This window comes from Phalacrocorax aristotelis, chromosome 1 (genome assembly GCF_949628215.1).
Source record: "Phalacrocorax aristotelis chromosome 1, bGulAri2.1, whole genome shotgun sequence".
NCBI lineage: Eukaryota > Metazoa > Chordata > Aves > Suliformes > Phalacrocoracidae > Phalacrocorax > Phalacrocorax aristotelis.
The window spans coordinates 174913788-174940984 of NC_134276.1; the positions used below are offsets into that span (position 1 = coordinate 174913788).

Sequence of the window (27197 nt, forward strand, 5' to 3'; positions counted from 1 at the left end):
GAAAAAACAGTGTAGGTGGGCATCAAGTCTGTAAATTACAGCTTTTTCTCTATATATCCAAGACAAGTTCTCTTTTTCCATTCTTGCAGTCTGTGATTTGTTGTTTCATAACATGTATGGCATGATGCAAACTGAGAAATAGTTCTTCCATGAACAGTGTAAATATCCTCAACAATTCTGTTTTGTCCTCCTGGCTGAAACAGGCAAATTTTGTTTTGCCAGGTTTCTTCTGCTCAGCCACTGGTTTGCGATCTTCATATTAAGTAGGAATGCATCATTTCAGAATGTAAAATAGGAGGCTAAGGAGATGGGTTTGGTGAATGACACCACTTTGGAGTGAAATTATGATTTTTCTTTTCCTTTTCTTTTTTTTGGGGGGGAAGGGGAACAGTTCTGTAACTTTTAGGTTTGTATGTTCAATGCTATTAGTGATTTCTCTGTACAGAATGTAGTCCTTGTTAATTTCGTTAATGCTATACCAGGTGTAAACCATCAGCAGAGGAGGCAAAATATGTCACTAGCAAAACTTGATTAGAGCATAGAGGTAGGAAGAGCAATGTGCAAAATTTCGAAGAGGAGGGTGATGTTTAATTTCACTCTTCTAGCACATAGAGTGCGCTAATATCTCATGCCTAGGCCCTGTAGTTCTGGAAATCAGGTAGGCTGAAACTACCTGTGGATCATACCAACAGGAGGAAGAGGATTTGGCTGCTTTTCTCTTAGCCCCTTCATTTGCTGTTGGTTTTTCTTTTCTTTTTAAGAGCACTTTTTTGGATGAGTCATTATTATATCATATAATAATTTCCCCATGCAACAGGCGTCAGCAGTTTGACTTCTCTGCATAAGGATCTTCAGTCAATTCTGTTGTTTGGTACTTTTGTTCTTAGGTGGCAATCAATCAGAAAAGACTCTAAGACGCTAACTTTGAGTAGTATGAATTGTTTGGTGCTCAATTGTGATAGCTTGCCAATCCATATTTTTTATGATGTTTTTCTCTTTTCTAGAAGGATTTGAAATGCTAGAGAGCTTGTCTTTTGCAGTTTCTGTTTTATGCCTGGCATTTTACTCTGATTTATTAATATTGATATCACATACTAAGTAGTTAAATCGAGCATTTCCACCATTCTTGACTAGCCTTGTGATAAAGGATTTTTTGGCGACTAGTTTAAGTTAAGATTAGTTTAAGTTAAACATTTGACCTTGAACTCATTCTTGTGGTATGTTTGAAGACAGTGGTGGCCAAACAGCGTATTTTGCTGAATAACAAACTGCAAACATGGCTGCTTTTTGTTACTATAATGAGGGATAACTGACATTCTGGTGTTGATATAGTTGATGTTTTACTTAAAGCTTTAAAAGAATTCAAAATTCTTTGTTATTTTGCTCTAATACAGGCAAATATGTAGGGTTTTTTCCAGAAACATTTCTAAGTGGATTTTAAGACTGCAAATTGTATTTGCTCTGAAATGTAATTGAGTATACAAAGTAAGCGCTTGTAAATTCTTATGGGTGAGAAGAGGGTAGAGTTCAAACAAAATGTAAATGTGACTTATAGTCACAAACACTATGAGTTCTGTAGAGGGAGATGTGCATCTTTCTGATCTCGAAGTGATGCTTGTCCTTTTGGATCACTTTGTTGGCAGCGTGGTCAAGGATGAGCGCATCCTATGGCTGCAGTCAGCTGTGCTCTGGCCCACCTGCTGGTCACTGACCCATTGCTGCATTCAGGTCGCTTTTGATCTTGGATACCAAAGATTCCTGCCTTTATTCTTTTTCTGGTTCAAAAATCCATGCTTGTGATTGTACTAATTGTTGATGTTGGACTGCTCCGTTTGCATACATAGGCTTTTAGAAGTGCACAAAGATCGTCCAGATGAGGTGTTCGAGTTCAGAATCCTTTTTTTGGACTCTCTTAATGTGAGAATTAAGGTCAAGTGTTCTTAAAAAAATAAAACCTTTTACTGGGCAATCCATATCCATTAAACTATAGGTTTTAGATAGTTCCTATGAATAAACATTAGCTCTTTGCACCTCTATAAGGATGTTTTTCAACCTGTAAAGAAAAGCACTTAGGCAAGTTAAACCTAATGAAAGGCTTGTGTAGGGAAGAAGGTGCAATTTTCCCAATTGTATTGTTGTTCTCCTAAAAGGTTATATTATGTAAACAGCTATACTTAAATATTTTGGGTACTGCCTGGACATTGTAAAAAAAGAGTGTGTATAAAAAGTGTGATTAAAAATAGTGTTTTTGAAGAGGAATGTTAATATCTCAAACCATTAAAGTTTGGGATTTTTGCCTGGCTTTGCTATGTATTTTGAGAGGTGATGGCAGAAAGATTTCATACTGTGCAAAGAGGTAGGAAGATGGTATTTAACAGATATCAGAGCTGTGCGTGGTAAAGCGAGGAAGCATTTGGTTCTCTCTGCTGCAGTAAGAAGAGTGATTATAAAGAAATTATGTGTAAAATGATGTGCCTTTATTTTGCAGTTAACTTTTCCAGGCTTTTCTGAATGATCAGCTGAGGGAAAAACAATGTTGAATCCCAAAATGTATTTTGTTGTAGTTAATTGCCTAGTTACCTTATTTTTTTTCAGAGTTAAAACCAAAATTCTTATATCTTGTCTTGTATTTCTGCTGTGGAAGTTTTTAGGAAATGTTTACATTGAATAGAAACCTTTGCACTTTTTCCAGCATCTTGATATGACGTTGTGATAATGTACTTTGAACTTTTACTAAACATGGAAAATGTCCTTATGGTAACATTGATTATTTTTTTAAAAAATTGGTTAAAGTCGTTTTGGTGCAATGGGAAGAAGCCTAGATTTGTTTCCTCTCCTAGATCATTAGCATGGTTAAGAAGCTAAAAAAAGTCAATATAACTCATGGTGCTTGTGTTTTAGAGATTCTATGTATTGCCCAATGTGAAGTTGAACACAGGGTTTTACTGAGAGTATGTATCTGCTTGCACATCTTGCTATACTGGTTAAATATGTTATTATCTCAAGTGCTTATCAATTTCAAAAAGCTGATGTAGCACAGCCATCCATGGCGTTCTGCGAAGTAAATAGTCTGAATGGTCTTGCATCTAGTTCAGGCAAAAATCAACAGGGCTAATTAAAATTGCTGAAACTAACCTGACTGACCTTTCATGAAACGAACTGGGAAGCTTTTAGATATGTGCTTGGCCAGCAGAACTGCAAGGCAAAAGCAAGTTGGTGCAGGAAGGGGGATGGGGATAGTGACATTTTGACTCGGCACCATTTCTTGTGGCGAGAGCAGCTTGTGTGTGCTCAGAAACTGATCTTTTGCATGTAGGAGTAGTGCTTGTTTTCATGGAAAAGGCAGTCTGTCCCCAATTTTTGTTTGGTCTTAGCAATGCACAAATGTTTATAGGAAGCAAACCAGTGAATCATTAGAAATGTTTTTTGTACAATGTTTCCTTAAACTGCAGGCTGGCGGTGCGCTGGAATGCGGGGATATCTTTTGTGGCTGTTTCCTTCATCAGTCTGATTCTTTTGAAAGCATCTTATTCTGCTTGTACTTTCCATACTAGAGGTTTACAAAAAAAATGTTTATACTACAGCTTCAAACATGTACTGAAATGCTAGAAAACCTAAAGAATTTCTGTGGATCCCTTATATTAAGATCAGATGTGGGAATGTCACATTGAATATCTGCTGTACAAAACTCAGATATATTAATGGAAAATAAAAATCTGAAATGGTATGTGCCTAGCAACAAAATAAAAAGGTAGGGGGAAGGGAATGGACAGAGAGAATTATATAATGGGCCAGAATTACACCTTGGTGGTTACAAGTCCATTTCTCTGCTGTGCTGACAGAGAAGGTAATTACTGCATTTATGTCTTTTTCAATGACATGAAACTAGTTTTTAAAGCAAAGTGGAGTATTTGAGAGAAGCCTGCAATGTGAGCAATGCAGTAATCCATCTGATTGAAATGTCCTGTGGGCTGAGGCAGTTTCAGCTGCAGGGTAGTCTGAACAAAAATGGTTTTTAAAGTGTGTAACAGCACTTTGTATATTTTTAATTTTTCAATAATAATTAATCTGCCAAACGAAACTTGGCTATCGTTGATTTTTATTTCTTTAAAAGTTAGCCTAGAATATAAATAGCATTAAGCTTAGCAATCTAACTGAAGTTGATGGAGAAGTGCATAAGCAGAATATTGAATGTAAAGTATTTTGCATAAGAAAGCTTATTTCATCATGAATCAAAACAAATGGATTTCCATATTAAGGAAATTAAAACAAAACTTACTAACTTTAGTAAAAAGCAGTAAAATGTTAAAATTCCATAGTTGTTACCATGTTTACTTGTGCTCAGCAGGCATTTCATGGACATCGTTTAAACTGGTGTGCAGGTATATGCGTGTCTGTGTGTTTGGAAAGGGAATGTAGCCTTTGTTTTGGGGAAACCACAGAAGGTCCTTAACAGTTACCGGTAATCTGCTTTAGGGTAGGAAGGCATTGGCAGCCCGAGCCAAATGTGCCACATCAGCTGCAAATGGTCAGGATCAGCCTGTCCATGACTCTTCTACCTCATCTGTAACAAGTAATAAAAACCCACTGCTTCTGGGGTTCTCACCACTCAAACTTGTGTTGGCCCCAGCTGGCTTGAGGCCTGCTCCAGTGAAGGGAACTGGAGTGGGAGCAAGCCCCTGTAGCCTTCAAACCAGGTTGTATGCTCCAAATTAGGTTTACATTAAGCTTGTTCCATGCTTGGGAAGAAAGCCTTTAACTTTGGAAGTATGAATTTTTTATTTTGGGGGGGGAGTGGGGTGGGAGGATGTGTGTGGGGGGTGTTAATACCTTTCTATGGTATCAATTAGCAGTCTTCTGTGATCTTGGGCCTTCCTGATAAGAAGGGAAAGGGTAGGAACCGACATCTCTGGCAAATCCTAACTGAAAATGCCTGGTTTAAAATATTGTGGCTGGAAATTTCTTATCAGATGAAGACATTTTGTTCCATCCAAAACTGCTAAGAGAATAGTTAGTAGCAGGTGACCTGTTATCGAAAACCAGAAGAACATTCTTCCTCACAGATATGATTGTATTTGCAGAAAAGTATTTCTGTGGAATGCTGGTGGTCTCTGGAAAGCATATAAAACCATGTATCTGAAGGACAGAATTTGTGAAGAAAGGAGTGCTCGTCGACTTAGTCACTACAAAGACTACTTTTTACCTACAGTATCGTAATTTGAGCTTTATGTTCTCCTTAAAGAATGTTGTTCCTTAAAATGCAAAGCTTTTTTTTGGTGTGTGTACATTACTTGTCTCTTCTGTCTCCAGTGGGTTTCTCCTACACTTCTTAGAGGCTGCTCTTACAAACTCATGTCAAACTCTGTTTCCTTTGAGTTTATCTGGGGGGGTCTTCGTTCTCTTACATGAACAACTTTGAGGCTGGAAGAACAGTCTGGAAGTTTTCTTGTTTTTCTAACACAGTGTCATTCTTCATCAGCACGACAGTCTTAGGTTTTTGTGAGACCTTCTGTGAGCCTCGTAGTACTTTCTGAACAAGACTGGTTTTGCGAGAGCTGAAGATCATTCCATTTCTTGTTGCCATAGTGGCTCATTATTTCTTATTTTGTCACTTCAGAATGGATTATTAGGATAATGGGATAAATTAGGATACAGGCTTAAGTTTATGTTACCAAAATTTTTAAGCTTTACAGTTTAAAAAGGTAGTGGATGTTGATTTAAAGTTTGCTTCCTAGAATGTGCCATGATAGTGTTTTTTAAATGCTCTGTTAAAAACCGACCTGCGAACCAAATTAAGTATTTTTCTTATAATTATTTTATTTGAAAAGGCCACTTATTAAAAGTGATTTTGAATGTGTAATGATTTGGACGTAATAATTTTTCAGGAATGCCTTTTTTTAGTGATAGAAGTAAACAGGTCTACACCAGTTGCATTAAAATGTTAGAAGTAAATTGGTGGAATTGCATTAGGTTTCTGCTGTGCATGCTATTGCGCAGGATTTTAAATGGCCTTCATTCAGGTTCACTTACATTCACTTTATTACGTTCACTTTTGTAAACATACGTTTCTAGTTTGTCAGTTTTCTAACACTTCTATCACCATAGCATTTGCTTTGGAGCAGCCAAAGTTAGTTTTTTAAATGCTAGTGCAATTTTCAGTTAGTAAATAACACTGGTTTTCTTTTTTTAAAAAATACTATATTCCAGAATAATCACTCTTTGCTTTTGACTAGTTTTGGGTTCTTTGGATAAGATGATATCAGAGATCGTCAGTATCTAAGCTTCAGAATAGTGATTTTTTGGGTTTTGTGCATTAGAAATTTCCATTGAAGTAGACTGACATTCATCTTTGGTGGTTTTTTTTAGCCCTTTTCTCTGTTTCTCAAGCTGTTGCATAGTTCACTTAGAAGCTTTTTCTGATACCTTAGAATGGTTAGTCCCTGTGTTTTTATAACTAGGTCTCACACACCTCTTGTTTCAATGCAGAGTGCTGGCAAACAGCTTGTGATGTTATCAATTTTTTTGGAGTCAATTTTTTTGGAGCTTCATGTCTCTTCAAGTTGGTCTTCTAAACATGAGGCTATGATTTTTTTTTTTCCTTTACGTAATTTTGTACATGGTAAACGAATAGAATGATGTAGACATAATTGACCTTGTCCAAACCTGGTTGAGTTCTCATGTTTCTGCCCTGGCCTCAGTGTGGCTTTGAGCTAGAACAGAGGTGGCGTTGCTGATTTTTTTTTCCTTATTTTTATTAAAAAAATTATTTTCCCTCACCTGTCAGCAGTCAGTTCTTTAAGAAACGTAATCCTTTTGAATCAAGTATTTTCGTAAATCTAGTATGAAACATTTATGATGAAGAACCAAAATGTTGTATGTTAGTGTAAACTGATAGTAATTAATAACTGCCCAACTAATTAAAAAAATACTAATTTTCAATAAAAAATTTTCAAAGACAAAAAAGGAGAGTAAAATTAAGATGGGTGATTTGGTCTGATGCTTCAGTCTCAGCAATTAACTTTTTTTTCCTTTTCTGTGCTTCCTCAAGATCTCATATGTAGAGGTAAAATTACCACTTATGACAAACCGGGTTGTATAGTCCAAATGGAAGGAACCTCAGGTATAGTCCATGGCCCTGCTCACAGCTGGATTGACACTGAACTCAGACAACATTGCCCAGGGCTTTGTCAAGCTGGATGTTGATCTGATTATTTCTTCTTTTTGTGATTAAGAAGCAGCAGCTAGTTGTCAGACTTTATTCTTGTATCGGAGATACCAATATCCCATGAAAAGAAAAATCATGTAAACTTTTAATTAAACTTCTCTGAAATACAAAATCAATCTTTGAAAAAATTCACTGATGCATGTATTCTATGAAATATGGGAAGCATGTGAAGCAACATACAAAGACTGTCTTGTAACTGAAAATTTTTGGTTTTAGAGCCTTGATGAATATGAAGATGATGAAGCAGGGCAGAAGGAGCGAAAGAAGGAGGATGCTATTACCCAACAGAATACGATACAAAATGAGACTTCCAGTGCAGATACCCCTGGCTCATACTTACTACAGGTGAGATTGTAACACTTGCTTGTTTTGATATTTTGTTTGGTTTTTAAACTCATACTATCTTCTTATTTGTCCTCCTACTTAACAGTAGACTATACGCTATATAAAAACAAACATGAAATTCAGGAGTTGTCATATTACTAAAAACAGAGTATGAGGTTCCATTCCCCAAACTCAACACCGGTGAGACTGGTTTTGGAGAACAAAATCTCTTGTTTCTGTAGGGCCTTTGAAGGTAAAGGTATCGATGTCCACCAAACACTCATCTGATAACAGGAAGAGAATCTTGGAGATTCAAGTAAAAAATACTTATAGTTTTAGAAAATTCAATTAATTGGAGGTAAACTTTTCAAATCAGGATCTGTTTTCCCTATTTAATTCACTGTCAGTTACCAAACTTCTAATTATGGATTTTGGTATTGAAACAAGCACACAGAATTAGCGAAAACACTCTTTGCTGTCTGTGAAACCTCTTTTCCCCTTTTTTGGTTCTCCAGTCACCTCACCACAGGTTACACTCAGTTCTGCAGCCCTTCCCCCATCAAAGCCTTGCCAGTTATGCCCTGTACACTCCTCCTGCATGCTACACTACCTGTGGCACATGTTCTGTCTCTTTCTTTTAGTGCCCTTAGTCTCTTTAGCCAGTCGTCTTGCTCCTTCTCTTCTGTTACCTAACAGTATGGGCAAGCCCAGCTGTATGCACTGATTCCATCTAGCTCTGCCTCTTGCCTCTAACAGAGGCAATAGCACATGTGTAAGGAGAAGAATATACAGAGCAAGCCCATAGAGGTAGTTTTCAAGCCACCTGAACCAGAGGGGGCATCACTGAATTTAGTGGGTCTGGATGCACGCTCCTAAAATTTTGCCCAGTCTTTCACATGCTCGTGGGTTAATTACCTGGAATGTGAAGAACAGTCTCCTTTTGTTTAAGCTGAACCTGTCATTTGTCATCAGTTTCCATGTGATTTCACCAAGGGGTCCCCGTGGAAGACATGGGGAACAACTGTTTCCTCTTCATGTGACTGAATGCTGCAGAGAGAGCACAGCCCCTCTGTGGACTCTTCTCTAGGCTGAAGAATTCCATTTTCTTCAGTTGTTCCTTGTACAGGAGGTAGTAATATTTTGTACTTTTTCTGGTTTGAGCTATATTTTATTTGGGATTAGGAAACAGAACTGAAGAGTTCAGTACAGCATGCAATTGTAGAGTGGTTTAATGGTGGTTTTGCACTCTGTTTCTTTCCTGATAATTCCTGATAGTCTGCCTCGTTGTCTGCAGCTGAGCATTGAGTTACATTTTTTGTTGTGTGTGTATGCTCTTACCTAACATTTTGGGGTTATCGGTGAGTAATAATAGCCAGCTCAGAGGCTGATGCATATGTAAATTTAGAAGCATTGTTTGCCTTTTTGTCTCACTTTGTGCTTATGTACACTGAATTTAATCTCATGTTTCACCTTCCTACCACTCCCAATAGAGAAGTCCTGCATGTTTTTACAGTTGACCCTCATCTTTTCTCTCCTGAGTGGCATCTGTGGACATCTGCTTCCTGAATATACTGGAAAGCACAGGTCCCAGAACAGGTTCCCATGGAACCCTTTGGGGTACTCCATCCACTGCAAAAGCTGAACACCAAGGCCCAGCATTATTTTCTCTTTTCACCAGTGATTTATTCATGGAAGAACATTACCTGTTATTGCAGTGTGGCTTAATTTCTCTAAGAGGCTTTGGGGAATGCCATTTTGAAACTCGGTAGGCTGCCAACCAACTTTCTCTTCTGGACATTTTGTCACTTAAAAAGTTGTATTAGATTTGTGAAGTGTAACTACTTTACATGTGCCCTGGTGACTCTTCTACACTATATCATATTTACCTCCTTATTCCCTAATTGTTTTAGGCTTACTGGCACCAGTTTATTCAGTATAAATATCAAGCTTACTGGTCTATAGTTCCCTCTCCTACTCTAGAATCTGCTTAAAGATAGTGATTATGTTAACCCCTGGTACTAGAGCAGTTTTAAGTGAGAGATTATATATGATCTTGAGTAGTTTAGCTGTTACATTTCTCAGTAACATTAATGGTTCCTTCAAAGCTCAAGGAGTAAGTACCTTTTCATTCTGGCAATCAGCTTTTTTTCCTTTCTTTTTTTTCATTTTGATAATTTGTTTTTAAGTTCTACCAGTGCATCTGTTTGAAACAGACCCTTTGAGTCTTCCATGAAGAACTACTCTGATGTGAGACCTTTACCATGCTATTCCATGGTGAACACCAACAAAAACATTTCTGCAGAGAAACTGTCTCTGAGCATGCCTCTTAAAACTTGATCTCTTGTCATTGCAGATTCTTTGGCAGGGTTCCTCGTTCTGAAATGTTTTCATACTTTTTCCAAGTTGCTTGTTAGAGTCTGTCTTATTGTGTTCACTCTGTTTTCATTTCTTCAACAAATACTCTGAAAGTTGTCACTTCTTGTTTCCCCTAGTGGCATTATTACATAATGCTTTGGCTATATTCCTGTGCCAGTGTTTTTTCATCCATGTTTTCTATTCTTCTTGACCAGTAATCTCAGTTTCTATTTACCAGGCTGTCTGTATTAATTGTATCCTACACAGTTCCAAGTTTGTCACCTCTGTATTCCAACAGGCACTACTTCTTTGTTGACAGAGCACAGCAGGGGTGTCCTGTCACTAACAATACACAAGGGAGTCCCAGTCCTCAGATCTGGCAAAGACCCAGGATGGCACACGTACTGAACAGATGGAACCTTAGAGAGTTGTAGCTGCTAAGACTTAAGCAGTTTATTACTGACGCTGTCAACTCGCTTTTTATGAGAGGACTTAGAAATTGCCCAATTTGAACAGAATTTGACAGCAGTGTTATTTCAGCTTTGATGACTGACTTCCCTTTTGTTTCTCCTCTGTGCAACAGTTAAGCCTAATTCTGTCCTTAAAAGTAGTTTGTTTTAGATCTAAGAATTTGATAAATTCTAGTTGCCATTGACCAATATTTATTCTAGTTCTATCTGCTAAGCAGAACAAATACATTTCTGTAGTTACAGACACATTCACTGATGTGTTCATTCTGTTATCATTTTATGACATTTATAAATACATAATTACTGTGACATTTGGGAAACAAGACAGTTAATATTGACTTCATATATGATGGACAGATACGTTGCTGAATAATGTTTTGTTTCCAATCCTTAAACTGCTCTTTCAGTTCAATTTTAATGTTGTCCGAAGTAGCTGTTCTACTTCTCATGGGCAAAATGTACACTTTGTGAAAACTCTGGCTGAATTTGAAGTCCTTGATCCAAAGCACAGAGATAGGAGATTTGTTGAAGAATAGATCTAAAAACGTACCAGACGTGAGAGTATTTTCCCTGCAGCAGAACTATTTGGCTGAAATCAGCTTCTCAATCATTTTATATTGGAAATATGGAGCATGTTAAGTCTGGCAACATTATAAACATTGAAAACCAATTACAATCAGAGCTGTTACTCAACCTTAGCAAAAGGTAGCGTGGAAAGCCACGCCTCACCAAGTGAATCAACAATTCACTCCCAAACACCATTTATATTGTTACATCTGGCTCTGACTTCCTTGCTTGATTTTTCCTCCTGTTTTTAATGCTGCAGTTCAGTGGCTCTCAGCTTGTGAGTCACAGTGCTTTGCACTAATCATCGATGTGTACGGGGATGCAGATGGAGAGTGATAATGTATATGTAATGAAGCTTAGAACTCTTGCAAATAAGGTAAAAATGTGTAATGCTAAGGACAAGCGTAGTTAAGGTTCCTACTTTAAAGTTACTGAAGTTACTATTTTAACTAGGAATCAATGGAGTCTGGCAATTATACAAATCTAGCTCTTGCTTAGCAAGGATGGTAAAATTAAAAAAGAGTGCAAAATGCTTTGGTAGCAATGTCTTTCTTGAAGTTGGACAGAAATGATGTTATGTTCAGGGTAATGAACGTCTTCTCTTTTCTTAGGTGAAGGAGGTGTTAGTATGTACACAATATAAAGATAACTTGCATAAAAAAAAAACTTAGAAGGTTTGGCTGGAAAAATGATTAGTGTACGATGATTTTTTTCAAGTCTCTTAGAAGAGCTGCTGAGTTCCAGAAGGTGGAAAAACACTACTATTATGTTGATGCCCCCAAACCCCCCACCAAAACCCACTATATGCAAGGATGTAAAATATAAAATTTTACGTCAAAGCATTCAGGTTGTGCTGATACCGTGGTCATCTGCCTCCTGGCATTCAGTTGTTTGGGGAATATTTCAGGAGACCAGATCCACCAATATGTGCTCTTTTTGGTGTAATCCTGTGGCAGTAGGGTTAACATAACTTGTATGTCATTATAGCAGTGATATCTGAGCATGATAGCATGTTGTGGTGTCTATTACTTTGTGGTGGTCTTGGAAAATTGGAGAGCAAATTGGGAAGGCTGAGAAGATTGATGCAAAGCGATTTGATTTGATTGATGCAAAGTCTTGCAGTGTAGGTCCTTCATCCCTTAAAACCTTCAAATTATAACTGGTTGTTTTTCTGGAAATTATGCCATAATCACACAGAACTGTCATTCTCAATAGCTTGGAAGGCATTTGAAATCCTTTGCTTCGTGTTATCTCTGGTTCCTTCTCTCATTTTATTTCAAACGTTATAGTGTCTGTGAATGCCAGTTGTGCCTTGCACTGGATGAACACACTGAAAAATTTCATCAGCCGTGAACAGTTTGATATTTAAGCATAAGACATGGGGATAGGTCAGTAAATATGTATTGGCAAAAACAACAAGAGACAAGGTATTTGAGTTCTTCAGAGTTATTTTTGACATTGGCATGGGGATAGGGTTTACTGTGTTCTAGATGTGTGTTTTTTCTCCCCACTGACAAAAGGGGTCTCAGTAGATCAGATATAGGCGTCTACAGTTAGATGGGCGGAATCCTTTCCTCTCCCTGGCAGACCTGGACCAAGCACGTAAGAATGATTTTTGCTACTAACATAACTTGGAAATAGGGATCAGTTAGAGAGTAAGATACCAATTGTTGTGCCTGTGAGCATGAAAAGGGGAAGCTCTTGGTCACTCAGATAATGACGTTCAACCTTTTTGAAGTAAATACTCTGGATCCTTTGAGTGAAGGGTAACGATTTATAAAAATGAGAATGATTTAGAGTATCCTGCTGTAAAAAGGGAATGCTGATCTTTATTGTCACACAGTAGCAAAATTTGTCCAGTGTATCTCTTAATTCCAAGTTAAGAAACTGCAGATCATAACTATCACAGTTACCAATAAATTTTGTGTATGGAATGACTGCCGAGGATCTCTCTATGGTCATCTGCTAGAAACCTGCATTTGGATTTGTATTGCTGGCATGAAACTGGTAGGGGAATTCTGCTTCGCAGGCATTCTGAAGCCAGGGACCCTGGTGGGAGACAGACTCACTCTTTTTGTTAAGCCAAACCAACTGTTCTGCTGTACCTGACTGCACATTCTGTACTGCTGCAAAGCCCAGGACTTCATTCAAGACCCTAGCAGTCTTTTTAGAAATTGCGATCATCTTGTTCCAACTATTAATTTGGTTTGTGTGTACAATTATAATGGGCATTTCTTGGAGTCTCTGTATTGCTCTTAGACTGTGCAGCAACAAGAAATTAAAGATATTTTAAGATGTTGAATCTTAGGAAATGATTTTATACAAGATACAACTTTGTAAGGTACATTTGAGACAATTAAACACCCACATGAAACACAGCAACACTAGACAGATTTGCTAGGCAAAAAAACCCACTTCATTTGTAGCACTGGGCCTTGTCTTTATACTATATGTTGTATCGTGTTCTTGAAATAAATTCAAATTATGTGCATTAGTAGGTAAGCTAAAGCTTGACCCTAGTACTGAATTTGTGTGGAACTGTTAATCCAAGATAATAAAAGGAGAAGTTGCTCTAATTTTCAATTCGGAACACTGACTTGCAAACACAGTAGTATTGCTATGTCTTGGATAGCTCTCACTTCTCTGCAGCAGCAGTGCAGGGTTTTGTTCTCTGCAAGAGATCAGCTTCTGATAGATGCTTGGATAATCATTCTGTTTAGTGTAGAAATTACCCAGGACTTCTGAAAGAATCCTTCTAGTTGATTGGAGGTGAAGATAGGATGAAATGTCTATGTACATTCACCTAATGGTATAATTATAAAATTGTGCCACAGCAGACTGGGCATCATAACTTCAGTAGTGAATAGGTTAGATGGCTGGTGAAGTAATCTAAACTTGATATATTATCATGTCCATTTAGTTATGACTTGTGCATTTAGTCCTAAGCCATCCAAGAGACTATAAAAATTGAAGGAAAACCATATCTGATACTTCTTAAACCTTTTGTTCTAAAAAAGCTTAACATTTCACCAGAACACTGCAGGCAATTTCTAAAAGGAACGTGGTCCTCTGGTGCAGTTCTGACTGCTTAAATACCATCCTTTACTTTAGATGTGACCCAACATGCTAAAATTTTCTGAAGCTGTGATGCACTTCGGTGTTACAAAGCTGTAAATGTTTAATACAAGCACCTTATAAGCTATGCTGAAAGCAGTAAATAAAATGAAGTTAGGGAGTAAAAGTCTTCGGTGAACTACTTAGCTGTTGACAAACTGCGAGAAATGCAAGAACTGAAGTATTACGTGCATCCCCATTAGGAAACAGAGCTGAAAACCTGCTTGACACAAGCTTCCCCAGAGTCTTGTACTTGAATCTTATGCCAAGAATTTGTTGCTAAGTAAGCTTCTCAATCGTATTGTAGTATATAGCTGTCTGTTTTGCATTTCCTGGCTTTTTATTTTGCACAGCAGTGTATGTCATACAGCATCATTTTGCAATTACCTTCATTACCCAAAGTATGAGGTAGCGATACTCATGTCATTACCATATTCATACCTGACCACAACTCTTCAAGGATGTTGTGCATCTAAGTTTCCTGTAGTTCTTGCAAAGAACTGCGTGCGTGCGTTCAAGAGTAATAATTCATCTTTTATTAGTCTATTGTCATGATGTTACTTTGTGTTAATTGCTGTCCATAGAAAAAATTCAGTTGTGCTGCAGAGCATGCCCAAATGTATTAAGACATGTTTTATTTTTTATGCTATATTTCTTCAGGCGTTAGGCCAAGTATTATTTTACATAATGTGATTATAATATGGCATTTTTTAAAAAAAGAAAGTAAAATGTGAATAAAATACAGAAATATGTAAATTAGGATGAACTGTGTTTGAGGATGTGAAGTTGTATGTAATTCTTCAAAATCAGATAGTAAGACTCTGATATTTGTTGGTGAAGTAACCAGATAATATTGATCTTGGGTTTTCTAGCTGCTCATTAACATGATCCATCTCGCAGGGATGGTGTGAAAACAGTTGTTAGTATTCACAAACCACTTAAGCAATAATAGCAAATGCAGTAAAGATGATGAAATTTTGTGTGTCTAAAAAGGATCCCATAAAAAGGAGTTAAAGAGTTTTCAAATTCAATAAATATATTTGCATCTGAAGTACGTCTCGCATACAGTATTTTTGAAGTAGATGACATCGGTTGCAGGGAACTTGCTGCACTCTACACCTCATGACATGAACCCGGTGCTTCAGATGTTCAGCTGTCACGCTCGGCGTGGCTTGGGAGACTCAGAGAATTCCTGTGATCTGTATAGGGAAAACAGGAACACAGGAATTCCATCCTTCTGTGATTATGTATGATGAGACCTTCACTCAGCAGTTCCTAGCAATACAGGTGTGTGTTCAGTGCAGTTCCAGTATGTGAATAGCAGTAAATAAGGCATGGTGGCTGCTTCATGAAAAACAAGCAAATGCAAAATACTGAATGCTACTGAGTACTCTTTGTGCTCCACATAGGAGATCTTGTGGAAAAATATTGTGTGACGATGTCAGGAAACGCAGTGTCATGATGCATGTAGTTATAAGAGTTTGAACAAAAGTTGCATAAGTCAACCATGTTCTCACCTGTTTTGAACTGGTTGACTTTGCAGTCTTAATTTTCTTGAAATGTTTTTTGTTTGTATTATTAGAGACAAGAATGAAAAAACACCCCACGTAGTAACTTTTTAATTAATCCTCAAGGTAACTTCTCTGAGTTTAGGGGTAATAATGTTGCATGGTGGTGTTTGGAGGCTTTAAAGACACTGAATGAATTGTTTTACAAAAAATGAGATTGCTAGTTTTTAGCTAAATTGTGCATGTGTGTGTTTATTAATAGAAACTGAGTTTTGAAACAGTGGAGTCTGGATTTCTCAGCTGAATGGGCTATGTAATAGACATTGTTGTAGCAGCATAGGTTCCTCTGCCAAAATCCTCCTCCTCTCTTCCCATGTGAGCAAATTTAGTATATGTGTGCCTATGTGTAGTGCTGCTGATACACGCACGTTCAGTGGGCTTTACGTTCCCAAAGGATCTGCACATGCTCAGCAAATCTGATTCAGCTATATTGCACGTGCACTGCCTAACGCTGATGCTTTTGGAAAGTGCTTAGAAGTGAAATTGCGGTCCCCCTTACCCCTAAGAAATCAGGAAGCTGAGAATGAGCAGTTACTGATGTGAGGCTGAAGGGAAAGCGGTGTGGCTGTAAACTTGTGATGAGCCAGGTGAAGTTGTTCTGAGTGGCAATGTGTAGCCTTGAGGCTGGAGGTTGGGCACCCCTACTTTGAGTCACCTGACTTCTGCTCTTGTAGAGAAATACTAATATCAGTTATCAACATTTGTCTTCATAAAAACTGATCAAAAGGAGAAATCTTTCCATTTGTTTGTGGAAGGCATCATATGTGTTCAGTAAGTTTGATTACCTCAACAAGCAAACTTTGCTTTTCTTACAAAGAAATACAAAATGACGAACATTTTTAACATCTCTGGTCAGTAAAGTTTAATTTAGTGGATAATAGGTTTTAGCCTAAAATTTTGTTTCAGGAATGCATTTCACTCCCAGTAAATGAAATTAAATGTACCTATGAAGTCTCTTATAACTGAATACTCGGTTTTGTGTGTCTGTGCACATTTCTGACTATTCATCACAAGACCTGTGTGAAAACTGAAACTGTATCAAGCTTGTATCTGTGAAGGCAAGGCGGCATGGAGGCTTCTTAACTCCCGCATCAGAATCGTGTGCCTAGGAACTGCAGGTGTTACGCAGCCTGCTCTTCAGGTACTTTGTAAATCCTTGTGCCGACCAAGTGGGAAGCAAAGTGTGTAGTATCTCTTAAGTTCAGTCGTGATCCTTCCCTTAAGATTTTTTTTTTCTTTGTTTACTTCTCTTTTTTTCTTATCTACAGATGTTGCTGCTATGTTGTCAGCCTGTATGAGCAGGCATTTGCTTCGTTGTTGTACTGCTTGTTTCTTTCACAGTTGAATTTGTGAAGCTATGCTCCAGAATTGCATCAGCTGGTGCATTAGCTGGTGTTACACTGGTTTGCAGCTTTTATACAGCCAGAAGGAATGGGAAGCCATTTCTTAAATTCCCAGCTAATGTTTTGAGCAGTCAGCAGGGGCCTCATGTGAAGGAATTAATTTTCTTTCCCACATACTTTCTTTTTTGGACTGGCATCACTTTTTAACTCAGCTAACTGAATGGTGGTTTGAAAAGATTGTTTTATCTCTGAAAGTCAATATGGAAATTCTGTTCAGCTCTCAAAAATGATGATGTCTAAGTGAGTATCTCCTTCCAATCTTCTCTTAGAATTTCTTGGGGGGAAAAATGTGATCTGGTGGAGTATAATGATACACTGTAGCAGAGGTTTCTGTGGGAGGAAGAGCCCTCTTGTAAATACAAATTTATTGAAGAAGGAAGGACTTCTTAACGTATATACTTTTACAAATAAATGACATGGCCTGACTGATGTCAAAAGCTTCTGTAAGATAAAGGAATACTCCTGATTCCTGTACTTTTCTGCTATTCTTTTCTAGAGGCAGAATTTTAGTTAATACTGTTTTCATGACAGGAAGAAGTCTGAAGCCTAGCTAATGAAGTTGTAAGTACTTGAGGTATGTGAATAGAGGAGGACGACACCGTTCTGCAAGAACCTGCTTGGACCAAGGGGACCCCTGCTGAATGTGTATGTGCAAGGTGGAGAGGGGAGAAAACTTACTCACTGTTGCAGAAAGATGAACAAAAACTTATGCAGCTCTACAGAAATATACACAGCAATAGTTGTTCAAACATTTTCATAACATGGATCATACATTTGTGTTATTAATACTAAATTAGAGAATAACATAGTGGTAGTTACTCAGGTGTGCTTTTGTGTTAAGAAGCTGCCTATTCCAGTTCCATAGTGGTGCTTCTCTATGTCCTTGTAGACTAGTGTAATTAATGTGATGGCTCAGGGGAAGAATCCAGAAATCAGAGTTGTTTGGTGGAGCCAGTCTGACTAAATTTATACTGCTGAAAAGAGTAAGACCTGGGTGTGAGCTCAACCACTGCAGTGCTGATAGAGCTTTATGGCTTAATTATTAGCGAGGTTTTCTGGCATGGTTTTGGTTCATGCTACCTAGAGCTTTCCTGTTGCATACCTGGGGACTGTTTGAGGAATAATGTGCCAGGAACCACTCCTCGCATGTAGTATGGACATCACAGCACCAGGTTTGGCTGCTGTTTAGTGCTACGAGGACACTGCTAGCCTTTGGTAGCTCAGGAGCAGCTGCACGCCCTTAATCAACACACTGGGGTGTGCAACACAGACCTAGGTTTCATGCTATGAAAACACCACTTTGGGCTGTAGTTCAGCCTTTGCGTTATTTGCATTATTTCTGATGCTTTTTAACCAGGGGTAAGCCTAGAGATTATTATTTCTTGGCGGTGCCACATGGGACATGAAGGAGATGCATAGTCAAGAGCTTTGGAGTATGATTGTGGTGATTGTGTCATTTGGTTTCAGAGCCATAGAGTAGCCTCTGGCTCATCTGTCTCCATTTACTCTTTGGTTAGTAGGAGCTATCAGGCCCATTCTCCTGGTAAATTCACTGACAAGGGCCTCTCCTTTCTTTTCTTGGAACCAGCACCTGGTAGATGTGGACAGGATGGTTCATTGTTTTAAACTGGTTCCACTGAAGAATCTGGTTTTATCACTAGTTACGTTTCTAGTACATAGTGTGCAAAGCATGGTGTAGACAAGTCAACAAGCAGCTCAGCTCTCTAGGGTGAGGTTTAAAAAGTTGTAATGCTTTGTAACATGTGAGACAAATCCCATCAAAAATAATTTTGAGAAATTTCTATTTTGTGTATATGTCTGGGCTCAGGCTAGTGGATTTTGAAGGGCCTATGCACATAGCTCTGTGCAGGATCTTATACTTACACTTGCTGTAAAGTACGTCAAATTCTGTTTGTTTTCACTGTCATCACCTCTGCTGTGGGTTTCATATCATGATGTAGCTCTTCTGTGATTCAAGATCCTCACACTGCTCAATTTGTCTGAGCCATTAAGGTTTACACCCGTCTGAATTCTATCCTTTTTTAAAAATGCTGTCCTGTTTTGGCATCAAGTCATGTGTTTTAGATCCTGTACTTTCTCATTATGTGTTGGAGGTGTTCTTCGGGTTTCTGGTATTGATTGTTTATTTCTTTATGTATGACTGCCGCATTGAATTTGGAAGCTTTGTGCAAGTATTTCCAAGTTCCCTTTCTTTTCAGGGAATTCTAGGAAGCCTACGTTTTCAGTTCACGACTATGCAACACTGATCCATAAAGGCCATATGTTGGATATAATCACTATCTTTGTGCAAATTTTTGCAGTTCTGCTCTGTCAGTGAGTCACCTGAGATCTAGTCAGGTTTTGTTAGCCTGATGTAATCAGCTCCTTCAAAGCTTTTGTTCCAAATGCCTAACTGCTTGCCCTGAACCTCTTGTTCCGGCTCTTTGAATATTGCTTGGGTGTAGAAATGGAGAATCATAAATGAAGAAAAAACTCTGTTCATATATTTTAGTGAGTATTTCTGGTTTCCTTATTTTTGGGAACTGTTTTCTTCTTGATGATACTTGACTTCCCTGGGAGTTACTGGTTTTCCATGCAGGTGTTTCTTTAATTTTTTTCCTCTCGCCTGATGTCCTTGATAGTTTCTTCATAGGAAGGAGTAGAGGTTAATTACCTTCCTGTTAGGCATCTGATTTGATTCCCTAGATGTTCTTGCAGTGTTTCTCCATGGCCTCCTGGCTCTGTGTAAACAGGGAGATGAGTCATAACTTACTTCTTCGGTTTCACAGGAAAAATGCGTATCACTCACACTCAGGCATTTTAGCACGTCTATGTTCTTGTTTGAAGTCCTTATTAATTAAAGGTAGTAGATGAGGCTGTAAAAAATGAGGCTGACTTAAGTAAACAGAAGTAAGGACACTTAACTTTTCCCTGACTCTTTTTCCAATCTGTTTTTTTGAGGGGGTTTGTCCCCCCCCCTTGGGGTTTAGCCCACTAGGTGGAAATACTATGTATTCCTTTCATTTTCTCTCATATTAGTGTCTCATTTTTTCTGAGGAAATTTTCATCAGGTAATAATTTTGAAACCTTTAGGACATTGTAAACATTATAGTCTTACTTAAATCACATGACTGTTTGTCAGTCAATACGAAAACAATATGTTACAATCTAACACTAAATATATAAAAATACTTATATGTATGTGATATATTTAGCATAAATATTATGTCCCTTCCAACCTTAAAGTATTCAGTGACTCTGTTATTAACATCTGTCTTAAAGCTGATCAAGAGATACTGGTGAACTATAAGAACTAATAAACTTTAAAATACTTCATTTGTTTGTATAAAAATACAAATAGGTTTGTAAGCCAAGTTAGCCATTAGATTTAGTTCATATCGGTTTTTAGGCAAATAACCACCATGAACCTATGTATTCTAATGAGTTTTTCTTCACTTCAAACATTCATACTTCTGCAACTATGGAATTATGTAGAAGCAGATAAAAAACCTTATGTTAAGATTTTTGAAGAATATTAACATCGTATAAAATCAGTCTGACCTAAAGTTGTGCCACAGTTTAATTGGTGTACCCAAAAATTTGATTTTTTCCTTCACAATTGGACAGGTAATTAATATTTGGACTAGCTGGATTTTATCCTGTGAAGTAATTAGAGATGGATAATGTGTGTACTGCAGAACACTTTTGGTAACATGATGCAAATATATTTCAGTAGGTCAAGACAGAATGAATGTCTGTACGGCAGACTTCAGTGTTGCTGCCCGTGCTGGAGCCTGGCTGGCTCTTCTTCAAGGCACTTGAGTGCCTTTGAGCCATGCTTCCCACTCAGCTGGGCTCAGAATGGGGCATGCCTGTGTCTGCTGGGTGCAGTGCCCAGGCAGGCTGTGTGTAAGAATGCTTGAGTTGGCTCTGCAGGAGCCAGGCAGGCTGGTGCTGAGCCAGAGTTCATAGGTACCCTTGGATCCCGGCAGATTTTGGTAAGAGTTCTTTGCATGTCTGTCTTTATTGCTCCTGATTTCTGGAAAAGCAAAACCAGCCCATGAACAGGCGCTGTGCATGTGTATATTGGATGTGTAGTATTCACTGAGGCTGTGCTCTGTCAGGTAAAGGGAACTGTAGTGGTTTTACCCAGGACATCGTTCATCCACAGTCCAGAAGCGCACACACATCACAGAGAATGGCATGTTTTCAGATTTCTCTTTTGAAAAAAGAAATTGAAAAGCTCTTCTCCCCAAAGAGTTGCAAAGTCAAGAGGTAGAAAAGACTGCCTGGACCCTGTTTGAGATGTATGGATTTCATATGGGCCGCATTGAAAGGACCAGGGAAATTAAAAGTCAGTCTAGGAAATGGATAACTTATGATGCTGTCCTAATTAATTTTTAGGTTACTCTGCATCTGGAGACAGGTCTTCTCTTTGGACCTTCGGTTTGGTCTGACTCCTTCTGTGTCTCTCTCAATAAAAAAATATAGGCAGATGCTCTAAAAGATTAATTTATTTATTGAACTTACCTTTGTAGTTTCTTTTACGGCTTCCTTGCTAAAGAAAGCATCATCCTTGTATAGACTGTAATGTCATTGCCTTTTAACTTTTATAAAATGCTTACCTGAATCGATCAGCCAGTATTTCAGAAATATGTGACCAGAGGGTGTAATAACCTTAAATTTCCTCTCTTTAGCACAGATAAAGAAACTGTATCTTCCTTTTCCCCATGACATTTTTTTAGGTCTTGCTTGTTACATCATCTGCTTCATACAGAAGAGGTTCTGTACTGCTCATCTGGAATTAAGTATCTGGGTGCCACCTTATCAGAATAGTTCTGGCAATTGAATTGTAATCTCCAGTATATAGGAACGTCTTTTTTCTGCTCAAAGTTTTATTCTGTTATGTGTGATTCATTATGATGTGTTTTAAAAAGATCAGCTGGATGGAAATGAAGCAAGGCTCTCTTAAAATGTGTTGATTCCAACTTGACAGAGTACAAATCAAAGGAAGATCAAAAATATGAAAAAATTTGTCAGGCTATTTCAGAATAGTAGGTCAGCTTTTGGTTTTGTTTAATCTTAACAGGTTCCTGTTTCAGTTTATTTTATAGCTGGCTAATAGGTGGTGATAACTTCATGCTTTCTTACCAGTTTTAGAAATAAAAGCTAATTTTTAGAATGGCTGCTTGTAAAAGAGATTTATTGGGTGAGTAAAGAGTGTTTAAGGTCATCTTTAGGAAATCCACACCAGGAAAAAATAAAATGTAATGAATTGCGGAAACAGACGTGAAGTCTTGGCAGCTAGAAGAATAAGGTGAGGAGAGGGAGCCAGGGATGGTTTTGTACATACAAGTGTTCTGTCCAAGTAGAGATATAGAAAGTGCACAGCTGCCAGGGGTGCAAGTACATTCCATGAAAAGCATCCCTAGAATTTTCAAATGGTTTAGAATCAGGAATGGAAGGTAAGTTGTACCTCCATGACTCTTGCTTTCTGTTGTTGAATTTCTATGCCTTTCAGTTGTCAGGCATTCAGATGCTATCACACTTTGCTCTCTGAATGAAACTTCGACTGCATTGCAGAAGATACGTAACCTCCATTTCCAAGGAAATGGCAACGTAAAGTTGTGCTGAATGTAAGAAGAAAGGAGATGTAATTAATCAAGATGGGACTAGTGAAGGAGACTGGAGTTAACTTGATTGGCTGGATGGAGATAGAATCCACCTGTTCCTTTGTATGTAAAAAGGCAAGAAACCCCAGCAATAGACCTCCTTCCTCCACGCAGTGAAGTTGTATCTGCTCACATTTTGAAGAACCTATAGGAGACTTTATAGGAAGCCCATATTTTCATTGAATGAAAAAAAGAGATTGTTTTGGCCTAGTTGCAGTCAAAATTTAACCTTGCATGTTGCAGGAATTTCGTTATGTAGTCATAATTTACACTAGTGCATAGTCAAATTCTTAAACACCACACGTATTCTTCATGCCAGTATATATCCCAGTGTACCCGAGCAGCCTGATTTCATCCAGGCAAATTGCTTTAGTTGTTTGCGAAACTTTTAAGTAGTCTTTCAAGGGATTCCAGTGAACCATTTTCATAGTCTAGCTGACTCTGGTGTTTGTATATATTTAAAAACAATGTTTGTTAGTGCATTTTAACTAGTGGATTTGTAACGGTTGGGTTGGTTTAACATCTGGAAATCTTTGTCAGACACTTGTAAACGCAGGCAACTCTATTTATTTAAAGCCTGATGACCAGCTTGTTTATGTAATCTCTGTATTGGTCAGATGAAATACCAAGATGAGCTAGGAGCAGAGAGGGGATTGAGTAAGGTTAGTTACATCCTAGTCTGACAGAAATTTAATTAGCAGTAAATGGTTTAATTAATGGAAATGCCTTTTCTGCCTTTACGCATTCTCTTTCTCTTGTGCAGCAGGTGTGTGTGTTAGGTTGTGTGGTGAATCAGCTTATGTGGAATGAGACAAATCTTTGCTTTTTCCTTGGTTATTTTCACTTAGATCATACCCTGTCGCGCATTAACACGTGGCTGCACAAACACTTTTGTAGGCATGAGGAAAAGGGAGCATGACCAGTTTTATGGAGCAGTGCTGACATATGTCAGTCTTCAGTGTTCTTGAACTCCCACTTGTGATGGAGCAAGAGCAAGACTACTTGATGACGTAATTTATTAGCAGTATAAACAGTACACTGCTAAAAGCTAATGTAAGCTGCCAGAGATCACGTGCAAGAAGTAAAAGTAATTTTAAAACTGTGTTTTGAACACTGTATTGAAACGAGTGTTTGATTTCAACCCTGGATGAAGAACTGATATTGTTAGATGTCTTTGGCAGCAATACTTTTTCACCAGTATGAAGGAAACCATTAGCATAATTTTGTGTGTTACTTCTTTACTGATGGCTTTTTCTGGTCAGGATTTCCACAGACGGTAAGGAGAATTGCCTTTTCTGAAAGGAGACTTTCAGCTAAACTTATCTCTTCATTGCTCATAAACAACTACTTCGACAAATCACTCATTTTTATAGTAATTACTAGTTATTTTAAACATGGGTTAAAACTTAAAGTTTAAAATATAAGCAAGATTTGTAAATTAGTAGTTATGTACATGCTTAATTGTCTGCTCTTAGGTTAGTTCTTTGCAGAACAGGAATCTTCCTCCTTTCTCCTTCCCCTTCTTCATTTTCTGCCAACCTTCTCTTTTCCAAAAGCAGCAGAGGAGGCAAGATCTTAAATTATAAAAGATGTTTGCCTCATTTTAAGAGCTTTTGAATAGTTTGAAGGCTTAGATTAATTTTTGATTAATAGAGATGTAATGCTGTTTATAGTATAACCACATATATTCCTGTTCCCAGCAACTTTTGCATAAATAACACACAAAATAAATTTCAGAACATGCGAACAGAGGTAAATAATATTTCCCTCATTCTTGCATCATCACCTTAAAGAATGATTGGTTTGCATTTACATTAGAGATTCCAAAATAATAAAAGTCACAATTTACCAAACCTGCAGGATTAATTTGGTTATCAGTAGAGATTGTTTTTATGCATCAGGTGTGTATTTTTAACTTTTTCTTCATAGTTTTAAATGCAAAAATAAAAACCACTAATACTTGCTGTAGAAACGTATGTTACAAAGGGCTAGTTAATTTTTCTTTTTTTTTTAGTTTTAACAGCTGTCATTTGTAGGAAATGAGAGTATTTGCCATGGACTTTGTCCCTGAGCATTTGTTTGCTTTCCCAGCTTTCTTTTTCTGAAGAACTGTCTTTTCTGAATAGTACTGCTGAACTTTTAGAAGCCTCCTGTTGAGGTAAATGTACAGCTCTATGTATATAAATTGCTTTATAGCTTATATTTGCATTTACTATATGAAAAGGTCTTAGTAGATGTGAGGGTGTACAAGTAAAATGCATTCATTGCATCCCTTTGGTGTCTTAGAGTAGAAAACAAACATCAAAGATCCAGAGATTTATTTGTACAAGGGTACGTGTGCTTTACTAGATTGCAATGTCATGTGCAAATTCTCCCATTCTTGTGAATTGTGCCTTTCACCCTAAGCAGAGGCTTATGTTCACCAGGAAGTATGGCCATAACCTCAAGGCTTCAGCATTTTCCTAAAAAAGAGGCTGTTTAAAAATAAGAACTGAGGAAGCTTAGAGCCCAGAGTTTCTACTTTATTGGCAAGAGTTTTACCTACAGACAGGCAAAATTTTGTCCCAGACACCTATGTGTCTCTCTTTCTCCATCCAAGCTTAAAAAGTGAGTTGAACCACTTGTGTATGGCTGATGGGACAACCAGGATGTTTGAGACCATCACCTCTAACAGCTGTGACTGATACTGAAATGGCATTTCAGTTTTCATATACAGTGAAGATGTATCTTAACCTATTAGGTCAAACTACTTGAATCTCTTCACGTACACCAGAGTGAAATCACCTTCTCAGTCATTGTTGACTGTCTTAAAGCTAAAAATCAGACCATTACAGTCCTCTGTATGTGAAAGTTCAGATAGGCAAGTCCCTAAATAAAAATATTAAAAGGCAGAATGAAATCCTCTGAAGCTGCCAGATGTTAGGTATATGTTTACTTAAACTCCCTAAGCTGAGAGAAGAATGCAGATGGAAAGCTCGAGACGAGCAGAGCAGAAACACAGAATCATTAAGGTCTGGAAGGAATCTCAGGAAGTCTGTAGTGCAAACCCTGTGGACAAAGCAGGCTCAACTATAGCAAATTGTTCAGGACTGTGGCCAGCTGGGTTTTTATTATCTCTATGGATAGAAACTCCATAACGTCTCTAGGCAACCTGCTCCAGAGTTTAATCTCACAGTAAGAAACTATTTTCTTACGTTTAAGTTGAATTTCCTGTATTTCTGTCCATTGCCTCTCATCCTTTCTCTGGGCACAGTGGAGTATGGATCCATCTACTTTACCCCATCAGTTGTTCATATGCATTGGCAAAATACCTCCTCAGCATTCTCCTCTCCAGGCTGAACATTCCCAGCACTCTCAGCTTCTCCTCATGTGTCAGATGCTCCAAACCTTTAATCGTTGGTGTGGCCCTTCACTGGAGTGTCTCTGTTATGTCTTTCTCATACTGAGAAGCCCAGAACTGGACCCAGTGCTCCAGCTGTGGTCTCACCAGGGCTGAGCGGAGGGGAAGGATCACCTCCCTTGACTTGCTGGCAATGCATCAGGAGGATGCCATTGGTCGTCTTTGCTGCAGGGGCACATTGATGGCTCATGTTCATCTTGGTGTCCACCAGGACTCCCAAGTCCTTTTCTGCACAGCAGCTTTCCAACTGTTCCACAGCATGTGCTGGTACTTGGGGTTATTCTTCCCCAGGTGCAAGACTTCGCATTTCCCTTTTTTGAACTTCATGAGGTCTCTGTTAGGTCATTTTCTAGCCTGTCAGTGTCCCTCTGCCTGGCACAAGAGCCATCTGATATATTATTAACCGCTCATCCAAGTTTTGTGTAGTCTGCAAACTTGCTCAAGTTGCACTTTGTCCCATCATCCAGGCCATTAATGAAGATGTTAAACAGTACTGGCCCCTGTATCAATCCCCACTAGTGACTGGCATCCAGATGGACTTCATGCTGCTGTTCATAACCCTTTGAGTCCGGGAGTCTAGCCACTTTCTGTTGCACCCTACAGTTTACTTACCTGGTCCATATTTCAACAGTTTGCCTATACATATATTGTGTGGGAAGGTGTTGAAAGCCTTGTTAAAATCAAGATAAGCATCACCTGCTCTCCCTTCATCCACTGAGCCAATCGTGTCCTTGTAGAAGGCTGTCAGATCAGCCAGGCATGATTTCCCCTTCATATATCCACGGTGATTTCACCTTCTTGTCCTTCAGGATTTGTTCCATCACCTACTCAGGGAATGAGGTAAGGTCTGGCCTGTAGTTCCCTGGATCTTCCTTCTTGAAGAGAGGAGTGACATTTATTTCCTTCCAGTCCTCACAAACCTCCCCCTACTGCCATGACCTTTCAAAGATAAGGTACCCTTGTAAACGTTAAAAATAGTGTTGGTATAATTTAAAACTCTGTTTCCTTGCCCTTTTAGAGATGAAATTAGGTTGCTCTTTCATAGCTGTGAGTTGCTACTTCTCAGATGCTGTCATCAATGATAAAAGGTATCGGTGTT

General features: G+C 38.3%; 1 protein-coding gene across 3 annotated transcripts in view; it reads left to right on the forward strand.

Moving 5' to 3' along the window:
* PAWR (pro-apoptotic WT1 regulator) overlaps nucleotides 1–27197 on the forward strand; it is an 80073-nt gene that overhangs the window by 33723 nt on the left and 19153 nt on the right. For all 3 annotated transcript variants that reach the window (XM_075080745.1, XM_075080746.1, XM_075080744.1), the window contains exon 3: nucleotides 7442–7570. In XM_075080745.1, the coding sequence (XP_074936846.1) occupies nucleotides 7442–7570 (129 nt within the window). The remainder of the gene's footprint in view (nucleotides 1–7441; nucleotides 7571–27197) is intronic.